General features: G+C 38.4%; 1 protein-coding gene across 5 annotated transcripts in view; it reads right to left on the bottom strand.

Annotated features, from left to right (window-relative positions):
- Positions 1-972: 972 nt before the first annotated feature.
- lpin1a (lipin 1a) overlaps positions 973-18,416 on the bottom strand; it is a 29,671-nt gene continuing 12,227 nt past the window's right edge. For 2 of the 5 annotated variants that reach the window (XM_067592778.1, XM_067592815.1), the window contains exons 4-23: positions 13,762-13,858; positions 13,452-13,674; positions 12,183-12,251; positions 11,850-11,942; positions 11,512-11,626; positions 10,859-11,096; positions 10,067-10,219; positions 9,889-9,982; positions 9,282-9,481; positions 8,999-9,092; positions 8,529-8,598; positions 7,217-7,309; positions 7,075-7,139; positions 6,824-6,962; positions 6,107-6,255; positions 5,772-5,858; positions 5,427-5,579; positions 4,983-5,097; positions 4,598-4,701; positions 973-4,477 (exon numbers count right to left, since the gene is read on the bottom strand). In XM_067592778.1, the coding sequence (XP_067448879.1) occupies positions 4,306-4,477; positions 4,598-4,701; positions 4,983-5,097; positions 5,427-5,579; positions 5,772-5,858; positions 6,107-6,255; positions 6,824-6,962; positions 7,075-7,139; positions 7,217-7,309; positions 8,529-8,598; positions 8,999-9,092; positions 9,282-9,481; positions 9,889-9,982; positions 10,067-10,219; positions 10,859-11,096; positions 11,512-11,626; positions 11,850-11,942; positions 12,183-12,251; positions 13,452-13,674; positions 13,762-13,858 (2,523 nt within the window). In that variant the 3' untranslated portion in view covers positions 973-4,305. The remainder of the gene's footprint in view (positions 4,478-4,597; positions 4,702-4,982; positions 5,098-5,426; positions 5,580-5,771; positions 5,859-6,106; positions 6,256-6,823; positions 6,963-7,074; positions 7,140-7,216; positions 7,310-8,528; positions 8,599-8,998; positions 9,093-9,281; positions 9,482-9,888; positions 9,983-10,066; positions 10,220-10,858; positions 11,097-11,511; positions 11,627-11,849; positions 11,943-12,182; positions 12,252-13,451; positions 13,675-13,761; positions 13,859-18,416) is intronic. The other 3 variants (XM_067592787.1, XM_067592795.1, XM_067592805.1) reach the window with 3 other exon arrangements.

The raw sequence follows: 18,416 nt of genomic DNA, 5'->3' as shown, positions 1-18,416 counted from the left end.
GGATAAGTGGTGGGATGGGATCCTGAAACAAATGACTGGACAAGAAAAGAACCAACAACGAGCAATTTTTGCTTCAATAGTTCAAAAAGTTTGACTCCTGAAAGAGAGTCAAACTTCCCTTCACTCCAGCATATATACACAGGGGAGGATGAGGGATGAGCTGAGTGTGTGTGTGTGTGTGTGTGTGTGTGTGTGTGTGTGTGTGTGAGTGTGTGTGTGTGTGTGTGTGTGTGTGTGTGTGTGTGTGTGTGTGTGTGTGTGTAGCCCCACTTGGGGTTACAAGTCACAGGGCTGAACTGGAGGAATAGCAAAAGAAGGAATGTGATGAAATAGTTTGAGGGAAAGAAGAAAGGAACAAAAGACGTACACGATTTCCTGTTTTTACAGTGACCCAGCTGTGCTTTTGTGTTGCTGTGCCCAACTGGGCAGAAAAAAGGAAAGGAAAAAAGAGGAGAGAGAAACTGATAACTATAGACGGTGTCACAAAAACCATGAAATAGACTTGAGATTAAAAAGGGCAAAGAGGAAAGAAGTGTGGGAGTGTGGGAGCAGAGAGGTTAAGGTGGTGAGGGGACAGCCAAGATAGAAGGAAAGGGGTCTAGCTTCATTTTACGAGGATTTGTTTTTAAACATGAAACAGCTGCTAGATTTTTAGATGCCTGAAACAAGAAAAGACAAGAAAGATTAATGTTTCCTTTCCATCCTCATCATCCTGAACAAGGAAGGACATTGGAACAGTAATTAATGAATTAATACAACAAAGAAATTTCCAATTGTTCTTGTTGAGCAAAGTATATTACTGTGCTTTGGTTGATTTGTGTTTGCTAAAACAGTTGCACTGTTGGTCTGTTGGTGGATGAACTTCATATTTGTCTGGTCTGGTATAAACATCGCCACATAAATGAAGAAAAAAAGAAAGCAAACAAACAAGTAAACAAGGAGGAAAGACAGGATTGGCCATGTAACACATAGTAGCATTAACCCTTGAGTTTATTGACAAATGTGTTCATTGTACAGCTTAATTCAAACTACATTAATAATGGCTGGCACTGCACACTGCTGGTTAGGCTGCTGCTTAGTGCTAAAAACATTTTACATAACATCCATGTCAACACACAGACAGACTGGATAACTAGTCAAGAGTTTTAATACATCTTTCACAGAAAGAATTAAGTGATAATCATCAAAAAGATGATTTACTCCAAACATTTGAGAAGTGCATTGCTGTCTTATGTTATCTTTGACTTCCATATCTCATACATAAGATCTTACAATTAGTAGATCTTTATACCATTGACATACTAATAGAAATACCATCAGCATTACTAAATGACATCTGATATCAAAGCCTCAAACTGTCATGATAACAGTTTTATCTCATAATCATGGGACATTTTTCTCGTAATTATGAGATACAGACACCATATATTCTATTCTTTTTTCTTAAGCAATGTACTTCCCTACAAAGATGAGGTGACAAGACAGTGATCATTACATCCACGTACTGTAAATATGCATTTTAACATTACAACAGCATGCGTCCTATTCTTTTCCTCCTACACAAATTACACTGAATTCCCGAAAGGCATATGGACATCAACAGTTATAGATTAAATTAGATGTTAATTCCTGATAAGCTCTCCTTTAGGCAAAGTCAATTACAGTACAGCATCAGATATTGCTATTCTATGTACATACAGTATATGACAGTATAACAGACTCAGTCACAATCAGTCAAAAGGCTTGTTAATAGTATTCTGAGATTTTGATTTTTTTTCAATATAGGACACATTAATATTAACGTACAAATATCATTGTTCAATTCTAACAAAAATACAGTGAATTGTTTTGAGGATCAATTGGTTCCTATTAAAAGGACCATACATACATACCATAACACTACTGTTTGTTCAGGTGTGTCAGAGGGCAAAACTACTCAAATAATTTTTTACCTCCCATTCAACCATTTTTACTGTTCTTGGAGCTGTTGTCTAAGCTGCTTTCAAATATACTGATTTGGTTTAACATGAAAAGAGGAAGTTTTTTGTGGCTTGACGATGCTCTCATTTATACTGCAACTAAAGTACCAGTATTTTCAAAATTACTGTAATTTGAACTTTCTTTTGGTGAAGACACCAAAAGAAATGAAATTATTTTAGATTGACAGTTGTCATCACATAAATAAAACACTGTATGTTCACCTATTGCTTTAGTGGTCACATGTGAAACTGTCACATTTGTTTTCAAGTGCATTTGAATGAGCACCACCAACAAAGTACTTTAGTCAATATGTTAGTTCTCAAAAGATTAGCAGATTAGCTTTTCTTTTAAAAAGTTCACTTCATATGGTCACAAAAATAATAAAGTTATTCATTATTTACAGTGGTTTTCCCCATTTTTTAAAATTATACATGAGGTACAAATTAACAGACAGGCTTCCATCTCAGTGCAGTAAATGTTATTTGATTAATAAAAGATATACATATGATAACCAATGGAAATAATATATACAAACAACAACAAAAAAACAAAAAAAAAGATGTGCTTGTGAAGAGAAAACCTTACAGCATCTGAACATAGCATAGATTAGTGCTGTACAGAAAAGTATTCTGATCCTTGCAGTAACAACATTACAAAACTGAAAATATATGACCGTAGTCCTGTTCGAGCTTATAATTGCATTGATGAGCATTAGTAACATACACTGTGAGTGATTTAAATACTACATTCTAGCATATCACTGGAGTTAATGTATTTGCACATATAAAAACAGACAGAAGGAAGATAGACTGAAGTTAATTGCATTGCGTTGCATTTATCTTGATTACAGTCACTGAACACTAATTAGAAAATGTGCCAGAGCCACATCTTTCACAGTAGCACAGTCAATTGATCACATACATTTAGCTGACCTGCAAAGTAGTTTGACACAGAAGGTGACTAGATACACTATCCGTGTTGTTTTTGCATGTTCTGGATGGTTTTACTGTAATGTAATGTGGTGTTTCTGTACTTGAGGTCAGAAAATATTATTACAGCCCTCCTCACAAACTATAGGTTTTGTCACTATCTAGTAAAACTTAAACCAAGATGTCTGAGTCTCTGCTTACTAAATGGTGAATATTTTGCATATGAAGGGTAGACTTCTTTAATAAATAAGATTTTAAAAAATGAGAGATGCACCGATAGACTGATTTGGGCGATGAAAAGCTTAATTGTATATGTAATTTATATTTTCATGATCAATTGTGGAGGCTAGTTCTGTAGGCAACCTGGAAGGGCCGCTTGTGTGGAACAGTAGGATTTCAGATTTCATATTTATGTAATTTACATAGATGAGTCATTACTTTTCAGTGAATTTTTCTCAATGATTAAGGCAACTGAAGATAGTATTTGAAGATAGTTGTATAATTTGTAAAAAATTCAATCTGAAACAATGTATCAGGTGATATGAGTAGGGATAAAGTCATATTGATACCAACCCATATAAGCCATATTGGTGCATTCCCCCCCAAAAAAATCATATTCACCCTCTCGCAAACAGTATGTGTTCTGTGTGGCAGCTTTTCCATCCACCAGCGTAAATGAAGAGTGGTGTGGGATGAAGGAGCAAATGGTTACCGGTCATTGAGCTAAATCACATTCAGTGAGGGACATTTCATTCACATTATGTTCTGCAGGGCTACTCATTGTATATGAAATGCCTTTGCAAATTTTACTTGTGTGTCTGTGAGTCAGTACACTTGCAAATGTGTGATTTATGAGTCTCTGAATCTGTGTTGACCCCTCTTTAGGCAGTGCAATCAATTAAACTCACTCCCCAAGTAGCTGTTGAAATGAAAGGATTGTTTTTGTTTTCTTTTTTCTGACACAACAGTCTTGTTTATGACAAACCCCTAGGTTTGAAGTACCCTGTCATTTGTTTTTTACTCTCTTAAACACCCCAGTAAATTAAATATGGCTTCCTACCTTGAAGAATTATAGTGTGTTCTTGCTGTTCAATGATGACACAGTGATTTGGGTATGTGGGATACTTTAAACACATTCATCCACTTTGGATCAGAAGTCGTAGTTACTTAGTTATTTGAAGTCTTTGAGCTTTTAAGGAGCCACAGAGCATGTATCATGTATAGTGTCGTAGCTGTTTCCCCACACAGTTCCTGGATGAGCTTTTCATTCTGAAATCAATTGATTAAATACAATATCTTCACTCCTATGCTGGATTCACGATGAATCACAAAACCACTGACCACAGTGTGGTGTCTGACTGTGATGTGGAGACAAGCTGGATTTAGTGGGGTTTTCTCAACTTGTCTCCAGGGGCTGTGGGTCTTCTTCTTCCAGGCTGGTGCCATCAGGAAGTTGTTTGCTCCAGTAGTTGCATTGGCTAAAGGTGGCAGAGCAGGGGAAGTCTGCTCTGTCATCTCGGAGTAGGACTGGGAAGACATGGTCCACCATCTCGCACAGACGCCCATAGCTGAGAAACACATATACAATTTTTACTGCACCAAACCAAGAATTCAAACAACTGTGTACACATGTGTCCAGAGTCAGGTTACATGAATGTGAATCAAGAGAAACAGAGCGTATAGCTTACGAGGAAATGTTGGTTTTGGCATGTTCCTGTATCAGCTCCCCTTTTGGATTAACAGTGAAGATCCTGTTCAGAGGAACACCCACCTCCTTATAGGAATACACATCCTGGAATCACACACACACACACACACACACACACACAAAACCAGTTAGCATTGCCATTAACAAGAACAGATGATGAAAATATGAACAAGTAAAATTGATTTCATGCAATACATAATCATCATTATCATCATATTAGCATTTTATAAATGTCACAAGACTGTTATTAAGAGCCAAAATGATTTTAATACAGTCCTTATATTCACTTTTATAATAAAGTTTAAAATCTATGTGTGTGTGTGTGTGTGTGTGTGTGTGTGTGTGTGTGTGTGCAGTAGTCTCACCGTAGCTCTGTTGCCAAAAGCAGCATAGAAAGGTTCAGTGTTTGGGTAGAAAAGGTGCTTGATGTCTGAAAGACACTCGATCTTAAACTTCTCTGGTTTCTTCTCAATCACCTCCCTACAAAACACATAATGTCAAACACATTTTAAACTTCCAACTTTCATCATGATTTTTCTTTAGCTTTTATGCACTATATATCTGTCTATTCAGCTGGGCTTTGAAAGGGTGGAGCTTAGCAATGCACTTTTTTTCTACCCCTAGGCAGTCATGTGATATTTGTGTGAAATATCACATGAAAAGTGAAATTAAAACATTAAAATAACTAATCTGGAGTTGCAATATTTTATATCTTTTGAAAAATGCTCCTATTTTTCTGTTTTGTTTCATGGCTTCAGGGCTATATGAATTCTGATGTGGCATTTCTGTACATGTGATGTGTGTCTGACCTGTGCAAGGCAGAAAAAAGACTGCTGGGGCTGAGCAGTACTGGACCCATTGGTAGCATGGTTCCCCTCTCATTGACCCAGTGCAGGTAGCCTCGTGTCATATCAGCCATGCCAATGGCCCTCGCAGAGCAGTACATAAATTTATATCCATTCCTGTGACAGAGAAAGAGAGCTTGCACTTAGTTGTGCACCAGCCATTTGGGAGAAAGAAAGATAAATAAAGAACATCTCCAATATATTTCAGTTAAAGTGAAATAAAGAATTAACTAAATAAATAATTGTGACAGTGTCAGAGTTCCGTAGCTTTAGGGCTGTTCTCTTTACACTGCTTGAGGTAGCACTCACTGGTTGACTTTGTGGTAGAGTCGTGCAATATCCTGGTGGGTCCAGTCTTTCCCCAGTGTGGGGAGGATGTGACCCAGGGTGTCTGATCTACAACACAAAAGAGACAACACCACACCATCAATGAAGATGTATTTAAGAGCTAATTTCACACACGATGATCGATTTCCAACATACTGTATTCAACATATGTAATCGAGTCAAAAGAAATCTGTGTGAAGCCTGACATCTACTGGTGAAAAGCTAAAACTGCACTGGCTGGTTTGTGTTGCAGGTGATGACACTATTGATATACTGATTCATCTCAGAGATATCAACACTAACTTTCTGTCTCTTACCTGGTGATGGTTCCATCTATATCTGAGATAACTATCTTGTCATCCCAGCTCCAAAGATAGATTGTGCCATGGCAACGACAGGTGCCCTGATACTGTGTCGTCACGCTGAACACCACATCATTAGGACCCTCCTTCAGTTGCAGGCTAGCCTGTAAACACACACACACACACATACACACAGTGGAAGGAATGTTATTTTAAAATATTTCCTTGAAATAAAACTGCTTTCATGTGTAACAGCATGCAACATTACACATGACTCTAAAATTGCTAAATGTGCAAATCCTGATGAAAAAGTAATTTCTTGTTTCATTGTTACAATGTCCTGGTGCACTGGTATATGTGTAAATAACCTCCTACCTTTAAAAACACAGTAAATGTTGACAGCTATCTTTTATTTCAAGGTTTGTTTTTGCAGTATTGAAAAACTGAATCTATAAAGTCACATGTTTCAATTCTTGGTGACCATTTAAAGCTCTTGAATGCACCTTTGCCTATTAGAGATTAATAACCTGAGACTAATAACTGCATAATAACCTGAGACTGTTTCCAGACCATGTAGCCATGTTTGTTATGTAAGCAGAGATACGGCTTTGCCCACATTCTTTCATTATCATGTGTGCAATATGTAACTGGTCACTACAGAGCCTCAAAGCTACCAAAACAAACGTATTTGTTCTATCTGTAGGAATTATCCCCATAAAATTCAATAAATACCAGTTGCTCTGATGTGAGACGAAGAGTCTTCTTATAATAAACGCTGGCAGAACTCATGAGCGACTCTGACTGGCAGGATCCTGACACCTGATTGGACAATCTGTGGTCCTCATCACTAGAAGATGACTCATCCTTCATCCTGAAGAATCAAAGACCACCAATTTCATGAATGTGATAAAACTCTGAAAACTGATGAGAGTTGGAGGCTGTGTGAGAGAAAACAAAAAAAACAATTATCTGTCTGAAGTCACCTGTTCACTGAGGCCATAGTGAGTGAGGTCTCTCCTTGGTCTTCTCCTGCCTCTGTCACTGATTCCTGAAGCACACAAAGGTCAGATGTCACAATTGTCTTAATTGACTGAAGCTTGTTGATGTGTGTATCTATGCACTTACTGATTTAGAGTCGCTGTTCCTGCTTCTCCATGAGAACCACCAGCGTCCTCCTTTCTTTGGCATCTTCTCCTTCATGATGTTCTCCACTGAGGCCTGGAGACAATCATGCATATACAACTCAAAACTGACTGAAAATGTAACTCAAAACTGACAGAAAACTCCAAACAAATAGCAAAGCATAAACAGATAAATTTATGAACAAATTACCAGAAAGCACAAAAAAAAAAAAATTCAAACCACACTGAAGTCCTGACAAAAATAAAGGCAGTTACAGGTAAAAGCACAATGGCATGCGAACAAAGAGCAAAGAATGCAATGTAAAACCTGAAAGGTAGAGTAACCTCTGAAGAATGTGATTGGATGGCAGAGAGAAAAATGCAGGAGGACACAACATACAGACAGACAAAGACATGCGCTGATGACCAACACCCAAGCAAAGCAAGAAAACATCCTACAGGCCGGGAAGCACTGGAGCCAAACAGACCAGGGAGGCAGTATGAGAAGAGGCCGAAAGCAGAAAAAACATAACTCAAACACCAACACTTAGCACAGAGAAACATCAGATGGATGGTGGGAGAAAGAAAATATTTAAATAAGAGGGGAAAAGTAAGGAGGGGGATAAAGACATGACGTTATTAAAGTGTTAGGAGAACAGTTAGATTTACGTAAAGCAATATTTCACTGTGGTATAAAACTGGCAGCTTGGATTTGTGCTTCCACATGTGTTGTCATAAAAAGCCAGTTTCAATTGCCGACACATCAGAGTATCCAACAATGCTTTTTTTTTCACCTTGGTCAATGTAATATAAATGACTATATAATGCAATAACTGAAGTTGATGTCACTTTGTTTGGAAATATTTATTATAGGAGCCAGAAACAAATGTGAACACACATCATCTGGTAGCATTTGGTTGAACTGTCATAAAGCATTGAGAGGGTGTTTGTAAATGATAAACCAGAGTGAAACATTAGATTATGGAGATTAATTGCAAAATGCTGGGGGTGCACAGGGGGAAGTGATGCACGAGGTTGAAAAACACTAAAATTCACCAAACAACCACCCGACAAAATATTATAATAGTACAATCAAATAAAATAACTCAACAACATAATATAGTTATTTGTTTTTGAGCCACTCATTCTGTGCTACATATTCTGTGCTACATTCTCTGAAGGACAAGTGTGTTGTAGCTCCACGTTCTTCATTTTAATTGCGCAATAAAAAGAAATAAATTATACAACATTAATAACATAAAACATACCTTCAACAAAGCAGAGTATATATTTGTGTATCACTGTGGTGGTCTTACCTGTGGTAAGGGTTTCTGGTACACCTGCATGGCCAACATGACTGGAGCTGCTGTGTTCCAGTTGTAGTACCTACAACAGATGACAGAGAGCACTATCAGTACTTTGTACACCTCAGACGTCTATCTGCAAAACACAGCTGACATACTTTTATTATAAGGGAGGAATTACAACTGCTGTACTGCCGATATTATGAGGCTCGGTTTGCATGGTGTCATCCCAATGGTAGTGATTTAGTCAAGATCAACAGTACTAAACTTTAAAACATATTACATCATGAGATGTAAAGTTGCCTTTTACATGTATTTTGTTTAAAAGAAAACAAAAACAAAGTATGTATGTGTATTACAGTGCTGTTCAGATATAAAAAAAAACCAAAAACAAAACAAAACAAAAAGCAGATGATTGTCATACTTTCTACACTCAGTGGAAATATATGACACACTATGCTATTGAATAAAGCAGTACATACTTGTTTCCTATCTTCACCACCAGGTTTGGATCATCGATGAGAGAAGGGTTTTCAGAGAACTGCTGGTAGGAAACTGCTCTCTCCTGGAACTGCTCTGTAGCATAAAACACACACACAGTGAATACAGAGGCAAAAAGCTTACAGATGAATGGTTTAAGAAAAATATTCTTTTGAGGTAATTTTTTAAATGTAGAACAGAAGAAATTAGACATGTTTGTTCATACAGTTAAAGTTTAAGGTCACTCTAATGCATTTTGCCACTCTGACACATTCCTTATCCTACCTCTTGTGATCCCCCTGTTGTCAGTTAGCCCTCCACACAAAGAGATGGCGACATGAGGCAGGTCCCCCATTTGGTCGGACAAACTGTCCACACCACTGTCCATCCCACTGCTGCCCACTGACTGTGGGGACTGATTGGCGCTCCGCACACCCATCATCATCATCTCTGAGTCCCCCTTAATTGAGCTACTGCCTCCATCACTGAGGAGAGAGAGAAACATGCACTTTCAAATAAATAAACAACCAATAAAATCTCTCAAAAAACTGTCCAATCATTAACTCTGTTACCCCAAAGTACCTAAAGAATAGTAGCTTAATTGGCCAAGAGGCAATGTTAATGTTTGCATTACCAAACTATGGCCACCATTGTATTTTTTAACTGTAATAATGAATTACTGTTGGTATCTGTTGGTAAAATAAGGCAGTGATGGTTAGTTATAACCATAAATCCCCAAATAAATCAAAAAATGTCAGAGGTAAATGATTACTTCTGGAAAACAGGGCACAAATAAACGTCTACTCAATTTTATTGAGAACCAGAGGGTGAATTAGACCAATTTAGTTTGGAGTATGCATAAGAGTGTTGCTGTATATGTTTGTCACTGTACCTTTTAGGAAAGTAGAGAGCAGCTACTTCAGGCTCCAGCTCTGTAATGTCATCCAGGTATATACCATCAGCACCCAGGTGTTGGCTTCTCTTTTCTAGTAAGAGACACATAATTAGTAGGAGGTATAAAAGACTAAATTGAGGCATATGGACACCTAATTGAAATAGAGTGCTCATACCTTTCCTCTTAGATGGTGAATCAGTTCTTCTAATGGGACTTCCTCGATTACCGCCTTCGTCCAAAGGATCAGAGAGAATCCTGAGAGACACTGAGCAGCCTGTTAAACCCTCCATCTCTGCACATGACGCCCCAACACTTTCTACCTCTCTCCCTATAGAAAAAGCAAATAAAAAAACAGATAATCAAGGGTCATCAACTTTAGGGTATCTCACCATGATTCTGCAATTCAGCAATCAGAGAATGTACTACTCAAAACTGGCTGTCCTGTGGATTTAAGGTCCATCCTTTAAAAAGAAGTTAACATGTCACATCTGCATCATGCAGAACTCATAAGCTCTGCAAGGCTGACAGGGCAGTGTTGACGTCACCTGAGCTGTTTACAACCTGCCAACAACTCCATCTGTGACTCAGAGGGCATTTTCCTAGAATGACTCCCATGTTTTGTTGTTATTTTTCAACAGCAGTCACTTATATAGAAACGACATTCATGCTGGACAGCATTGCTTGACCTTTTTTAATGTTTTAACAAATATGACATTTAGCTCAATAAATCTTTGTAGCTGAAGATTTTCCACAGAGGTGTGCACTTTTGTTCAGGATTTGCAGAGGGCCAAGATGGGAATTTATGTGAGACAGCAAGATGTTTTTTGTGCTATAACCCCTTTCAGAGGAGATGTCTCTGCTCAAAAACACATTTTATATTCTTGGATGTCAGATATGCAGTCTAGACTCACAATAGAAGAATATGACCCATACCAACCATTCACAATAACCTCCCCAAAAAAATTACCTTGCTCTCCTCCAGCCCTGTCACTAGTATCAGTAGTTAGACCAACACTGGCTCCAATTTGGCTCTCTTCAGCGCCCTTGCCCCCGCTGTGAGCAGCAGTCTCCTCTGGCTGGGATGTGTAGAGAGTGAGGGAGGGGGGTCCAGCATCATTGATGGCTCTGAAGTGAGTGCTGGAAGACACTGGGATGGAGACTGTTGGGGGAGGGTCCTGCTTCTGGTGGGAGGTCAGGAAAGATGGCTACGAGAAAGACAGAGAGATCAACCTTTTCACACATGATTTCCTTTGTTTTCACTTATTTCTATATTCATCTTTGTCTATGTTAAATCTTTCTCTCCTTCCCTCAAAATTTTCTTCCTTCACTCCCTCATTCTCAACATATGTATTTTCTGTCTTTTGTTAACTTGAAGACATTATTTTTTCATGTTTAGATAGTGTCATGTGCTGTATGTATATAACATATGACAACATCAAATGTAACATTTGCAGGCAACTTAAAAGTACAATGAAATATTTACAATACTAATTGTGAATAAAATATGAAAGCAAGTTCTGAGGTATTTTCTGCAGTGTGTGTGTGTGTGTGTGTGTGTGTGTGTGTGTGTGTGTGTGTGTGTGTGTGTGTGTGTGTGTGTGTGTGTGTGTGTGTAAATACCTGGGCAGCCTGTGGCAGTTCACCCCATGTCCACAGCATCTCAGGGTTGTCTTTACTCTGATTGGCTAGCTCAGAATCACTCTTCGGCGTTGATGACCGTGAATCGTCAGGGCTGCTGGGAAAGTGACACACTTATTTAAATCAGATTGTACTCCAAATTAAGTATCTTTAACATTAAACTTTAAAATTCTAGAATGAAATCAATCCAAATAAAAATATCAGGATAATATCCCTTATTGAGTTTTCAATTAATTGTATTTCTTTGCTGCAAACTTTGTGCTTTTCCTTCATTAGTGCATTATTTCTTCCAGCATTCAGAGTAAAATTGAAGTTGATACCTAACAGGGGAAGAGAAGTGAGAGGTCTGCTGAGGACAAGAGATGGACAGACCACAGGACGGAAGGATGGAGAGAGTATCCTTAATCACATTACTACAGGAAGATTACAAGAGACAGGAAGACAGAAAAACAGAACAGGGAGACAGAGAATCGTGATTATTATCTACTCATTTTGAGAAAATATTTTTTGAAGTGCTTAGCACAATATGAACAGAATAATAAAGAACTGAATAGAGACAGACAGTAAAATAAGACAGGGATTAGTTTATCATTAATTTTGTGTGTGTGTGTGTGTGTGTGTGTATGTGTGTGTGTTTTGTGGCCAAACAATACCTCTGTGAACGGGTCCAATCAGTGCTAGGGTGTGTGTTGGCTGTAGACCCCTGATCACCATACACAGGTCTGATCACAAACACACATGTGTGGAGATGTCAGTCATATACACACACATTATTTCACAATCTGTGCACACACCATACTGTATAAATACACAGATACGGTGTCTCTGCACACCCAAATACAGTAAGAAAAGAGTAAGTGTCTGTTTATCTAATCCTTACTTTGAATTATAAAAAACTGTGGCTCTATATTACTATACAATCTATTATGAGAATTTTACAGCCTGCCTGACTGTAACCACACGTCACTAAATAACCTAAAAGATTTAAAGATTTGCTCATTAAGTACAGTACGAAGCATGACATGAAGCAGACAAACATTCTCTCATGTCTTTAAGGGTTTCAGGAATTTTCCCATCCCACCATGTGGTAGACTTTCTAAAAAAGCCTGGATCCCCTGCAGTAAGGACAGCACTGTGAGCCATTATTTCAACGAGACAGAGTACGCTGTGGGAACAGGACAAGTCCCTGGAACGTGTCCAAGAAACAGAGCCGGTTTTCAAAGGGCTTCACACACATAAACACAAAAACATGCATACACCTGCAGACTCACGCACTAATTCTGTTTAAAGCATTCAATTTGATCAGTTGAAATACTTTTACTGAAAACCTGTTACATGTACATGTAGGACAAAATTGGTTCAAAGGACACTGATAGTGATATGACACAAGTCTAACACTTACCTCTTAATTCTAGTTACAAAACAAATCCTAAAAATGGACATTTTCCAATGTGAGGATCAACAGAATGTCCTCACTTTGAAGGGATTTTTTATATTCCACTTATTCACATGGTGTCCTTTTTAAACAGCTGGAACAACCACTTACACACTCATTAACTCGTGAAAAACATAAACACACAGTCTCTCCTCTTAACACAATTAGAGGAGTTATTGGCAGTAGATTATCTGCCTCACACACAACATTGTGACTGCTGATGAAGGTTGTTTACCACAGTAGTGGAACAGACAGACTGACATTTAATAATCTCTCTGTCTCTGTCTGTCTCTCTCCCTCACTCCCTCCCCATCCATCTAGCCATCTATAACACACATAAAAATGACATGCAGAGAAGGTCTCTTCTGTAACAACGGCTGAAAGCAAAAGTCAAGAAATACAGGAATTTTTGCTTTTTCTGTCATTTCTGATAGCCTAAACTGTTCAAACTGAAACACACGCAATTCTTATCTACACACTCACACACCTGCCAACGTCCCCCTCTCTCTCCTCATCCGAGCTCAAGTCAATGGTAAACATGTCCTCATCCTCAGAGAACTCCTCCCCGCTCTCCTCTCTCCTCCCTCCTCCTCCTCCGCCTCCCTCTGGCCGTGCTTTCCTCCTCCTTTTCCTCCTCTTCTTGGTCAGCCCTCCATCACTTTGCTGCGGCCCAAGGCTCTGAACAGGAAGTGAGCCGCAGGGCATGGTGTCTACATGATAAAGAGAGTAGCATGTAGACAGTTGAAAAAGAATGCACACTTTTTCACACAAAAATGTTTTTTTTCAACAGGGCCTACCATGATGACGAGAGCTGCCCCTGCCCAGCTGGGACTCCATTAACTCCTCCCCTGTGGACATGATGGGTGATGTCGCCAGGTAGGATGGAACCACTTCCTGTCAGAAGAAGGAGTGGCATGACCTTATGAGGTTATGTTCAAAAGACTTGATGATGCCATCATAAATCATATTACTCAAACTAAAATTGATCAAAACAGTGTTTGATGTAAAATAACTGATTTCATTTTGATTTCTGACAAGAAAATAGAAGAAATCCATCTTAATTCTGGACACAGAATGGAGTCATCAATCATGTGGGAAAAACAATGTGAGGGTGATGTGAGGTCATCAAGTCATCAAGACTAAGTCTTTGTAAAGTTGTAGTCATAAAATTCTTGTGTGCTCACATAAAAAACAACAGTCCACAGCCATGCTTGGCAGCTCAGTGAGGCTCTACAGTAGTTAGTGTTTTGAGCTAAATGCTATCTTTAGCATGGTAACATGCTCACACTTACAATGCTCAGAAACATTGGCTCCCTGTAACTTTTAGAACTCATTTTAAGATCCTTTTATTGGTTTACAAAGTCTTAAATGGCCTAGGCCCAACCTGTTTAACCAAACTTTTAAATCCACGGATTCCTGCACAAGCCCTTCGGTCCTTAAATACCCAGCTGCTCTGCTCTTCACACTTATACTACCTATAAATATTGGAGATGCAGCTTTTTCAATCTATACCCCTAAACTATGCAGCAGCCAACCAGCAGACATCAAACAGGCAACCTTGGTAGTGTCCTTTAAAAACCAGGTAAAGACTAACTTTTTAAACTTAGCTTTTAATAAATGCATCTGTTTTTCAGCTTTGTAATTGTTTTTTAATTTAATAATCAAGTTTTATCTTTGTTTTTATTATTAATGAATTCTGTATTGTTTTGTTTTATTTTTATGTTTTTATGCAAAGCACTTTGAATTACTTCCACTGTATGAATTGTGCTATATAAATTTGGATTGATCCAATTGATTTTGATAGTGTTCCATCTATTTGGTCATAAATCAAAATATTCATCTGAAATCTATTGATACATTTCATTGGATAACTGAAATCCTTGACCTATTGTTACCTTTAGATCGAAAGTCATGGGATCACCAAAGTCAGTAAGATTCATCCTCTGGACAATATCTGTACCAAAGGTCATGACTATCCATCCAATAGTTGTTGAGATATTACATGGATGAGATGGTTGACCAACCAACCAACAGATACTGCCATCCCTAGGGACATGCTGCTAATGTTTCCAAAAACATGATATGCACAATATATGTTCTACCTCAAAAACAGACCACTGCAGACTATAACAGGATATTACTGATTGATGACGCAGAGATGTACATAATCTGGTGGGAATTTGGGTTTGAGCTCAGATTAACAAAATCACACAGATTTGCTCATCAGAGTCTCATCGGTGACTATGCCAGAAAGAGATACAGAGAGACACACTGGGAAGGACAGAGGGAGAGAGCCAGTCTGATAAAGAGATTATCCAAACAGTGCAGATTGACGCATGCCTTCCAGTGCACATGTCATAACACAGTCCAACACAGCCCGATTGATTGTGATGGGAGAGAAACAGGGGCAGTGCTCAGGATGTGCTAGATGCCAGGTCAGAGCTCATCTATTAAGAGCTCTAGCCTTACTGGGAAAATCCAGCTAAAAAACACTTAATACACTAATTTAAAATATTTTGGATGTCTCATTGTATATCTGTAAACACAACTGTATCTCTCAAAGCTAGAAGTGATCTGCTTTAGAAAAAATGACATTCCCTGCACAAAACTGGATCTGTATGTGACATATGGGAATTCTGTTTTCACATGGACTATCGTTCGTTTGAAACAAATCACCCACACAGCAGACCAGCAATACAGGATTTGTTTAGGCCTATATACTCCAAAAACTTGACAGCATGGTATAATGACTGAAATGATTGTGAAACATTTCACACTGCATTCTAAATCTCCCAGATTGGTCGCAGTGAAAGGAAAGTTGATGATACATTGATGAGATAAACATGAAAACAACTGTGCATATTTTTTTTTGACTAAGGTATTCAGAAGTTCCAGATGTTCTAGTCTGCAGATTAATGTCTGGATGGAACATTTGGTTAATGTTTCACATGCACGATCTTTGTGCCAACACACAAGCCCCGACAAATCTTCAGATTTGTGTAAATAACTTTACACCCTGAGGAGCAGAGAGGGAGAGAGTAAGAGGGGGTTGGGTAGAGGAAAGGAGGCACACTGTTGTTGATCATTTTAAATTCAGATGGGTAAGACCATACGTTAAAACTGCTATAAAACAATAGAACAGAAATACTTGGAAGATAAAGAATTTGAAATTGAAACAATGCATACATTTTCAGTCTTTTGTCAGTCTACATTATGTGTTGCCTGCCTATCTGCATTTCTGTTAGCCAGTAACTTTGTGTCATATTCGTCTCTTTCACTATCTGTATGTTTTTCTGTCTGATCGTCTCATCTGTCTTCCAGTCAGTTTGGACAGTACACAGATCAGTGTCAGCCACTTTCTGAGTCTGTGTGCAACCGATTAATAGAGAAGGTGAATTCGGCAGAGCTATAAATAGCCCTCTGGTGGTTTTCCACTCTGCAGAAGGAGAGTTATGTTAAGAGGAGAATTTGGCACACGGCCCAAACTGTTTAACAGACATGATCATGCAGAGGTTGCAAATAACAATTAAGTGTTTGTTTGAATTTGAAAAAGCCTTTTATTTTCCAATCATTAAGGACTGAAGCATTGTAATATTCTTGCAGGACTGATTCTAAAGAGCACCAATTGTGCCAATTGATTGACTGACTGTTGGAGAATTAGACCAATGTAATCCCTCAGATTAGGAATTAGATCCTTTCCGATTATGACATTTTCCTCTTAATTCCTGACTGAGAAACACAGCCAGCCGTTATCAAACTTACCACTCATCCTTGTTTCCTTCAGAGGAAGGTTTCCTTCTCTCTCTCTCTCTCTCTCTCTCTCTCACCTCTCAACCCCACTCCTCCAGTTTCTATGAATACTTGCCTATCATTTAACAGAATCAGTTGGAAAAACAAAAGGAAATGTTCCTGTGTCAGTCATTTCTGCAATATGTGCATTTGTGCAGCAACTATTTCTATGTAACAAGATCTAGTAGGGCTATGAAAATCTACTGTATTAAGCTAGAACTTCAGTATTGTGTTGAACAGTTACTTAAATTCCATATAATTAAAGTTTGACAGATAACAGTTCAGCAGACAGGAGCTATGGTGTGGCCAAAGGCTATGACATGGATTGGATGTTTGCCATGTAGTTGTTCTCAATCCTATCTGCTCAGACAAAATCAGCGCCCTATTTACATTCTCAATGTTGTCACATGGTCATGGGACTCCAGTATGAAGCTCTGTGATGATTTATAACAGCTTTACACTGCACTCTCCTTTCTGCTCTGCAGTCTGCTGGCTTCATACGTCATAGTACATATAGTAACTCACATGGGGGATGCTTTTATGGTGCTGTAAGTGCATACATTTTTAGTTTGCACAGCCCCTATTGAGGATTGAACCCTGGACTCCAGTACTGTTATTCTGACATGATGACACCAGCACTGCAGGTCACATGCACATGAGTAAAACAGGAGACGAGAAGAGTTGGTTTGCATTAGAAAACATAGCCAATAATAACTTTTACTAAGCTATTTCTGGCAATGCATATGGTCACAACATAAAACAAAATATGGCTCAGTTATCTGACAAGCACCTGTGAAAATGTCACAAACTGTCCACTGCTTGTGTGTGTGTGCCTGTGTGACTGGTTTATATCTGTGTATGTCTTCTGCCCGTCCTGTTGGTTTATTTCCAGGAAACTGAACTCGTGCAGGCCGACAGGATGCCACGAGAGGACAGAAGCTCTTGTTCCTGTTTGTTGTCCAGCTTAAATTTCAGCTGATGTGCCAGTCTTTCTCTGCTTTTGTACAGTCTCAGATCAGCAGATTGTTTTGCTATTTCTGATTGCTTGATAGATATCATTTGTTCATCTTACCTTATGTTACCTTATTCACTGTTTTGTGATTGTAATTTTCTGTTTCTTTGTTTTTATTCTTTCTGAGTTTTTCTGTTCTCTTCTATCCATACACTTTGTAAACTCTGTTTTATTGTTATTTATTGAAATAGGTCTTCTACTCCAGGATTAGCACTACAGGGTTTTTACACGTAAAAGTTTATTTCTCTGGTTTACTAATGGGCTTTTCACACCTCCAATGGCATCACTAAGTTAGTGCACTTTAATGTCATCCAGTATCACATTGCATTGGCCTATTACATACATGGGAGCACACATATGGAGTAGAATACACTGTAACCTTGCACCTTATAGCATCATGCTAATCTGCTGTTTATCTCATCAGTATCTTTGCATTGCATTGAGTAGCTGGGGTGCTATTGTTGGTTTGAAAGAAAAGACTGAAGATTATAATAGTTTCTCATTTCCACACACATTTCTTCTCTTCTCAGAAAAACTACAACAATTTCAAATGTAAAAAGTATTTCACTTTATCTATGTGAATTGATTCAACAGAGACGTATGAACAGCTATGCTTTGATCCCAGGACTCATTTTACTAACAGTTCCCAAA

This window comes from Thunnus thynnus, chromosome 1 (assembly GCF_963924715.1).
Source record: "Thunnus thynnus chromosome 1, fThuThy2.1, whole genome shotgun sequence".
Taxonomy (NCBI): Eukaryota; Metazoa; Chordata; class Actinopteri; order Scombriformes; family Scombridae; genus Thunnus; species Thunnus thynnus.
The sequence above is the reverse complement of the archived record's forward strand: the minus strand, read 5'-3'. Positions and strand labels throughout refer to the sequence as shown.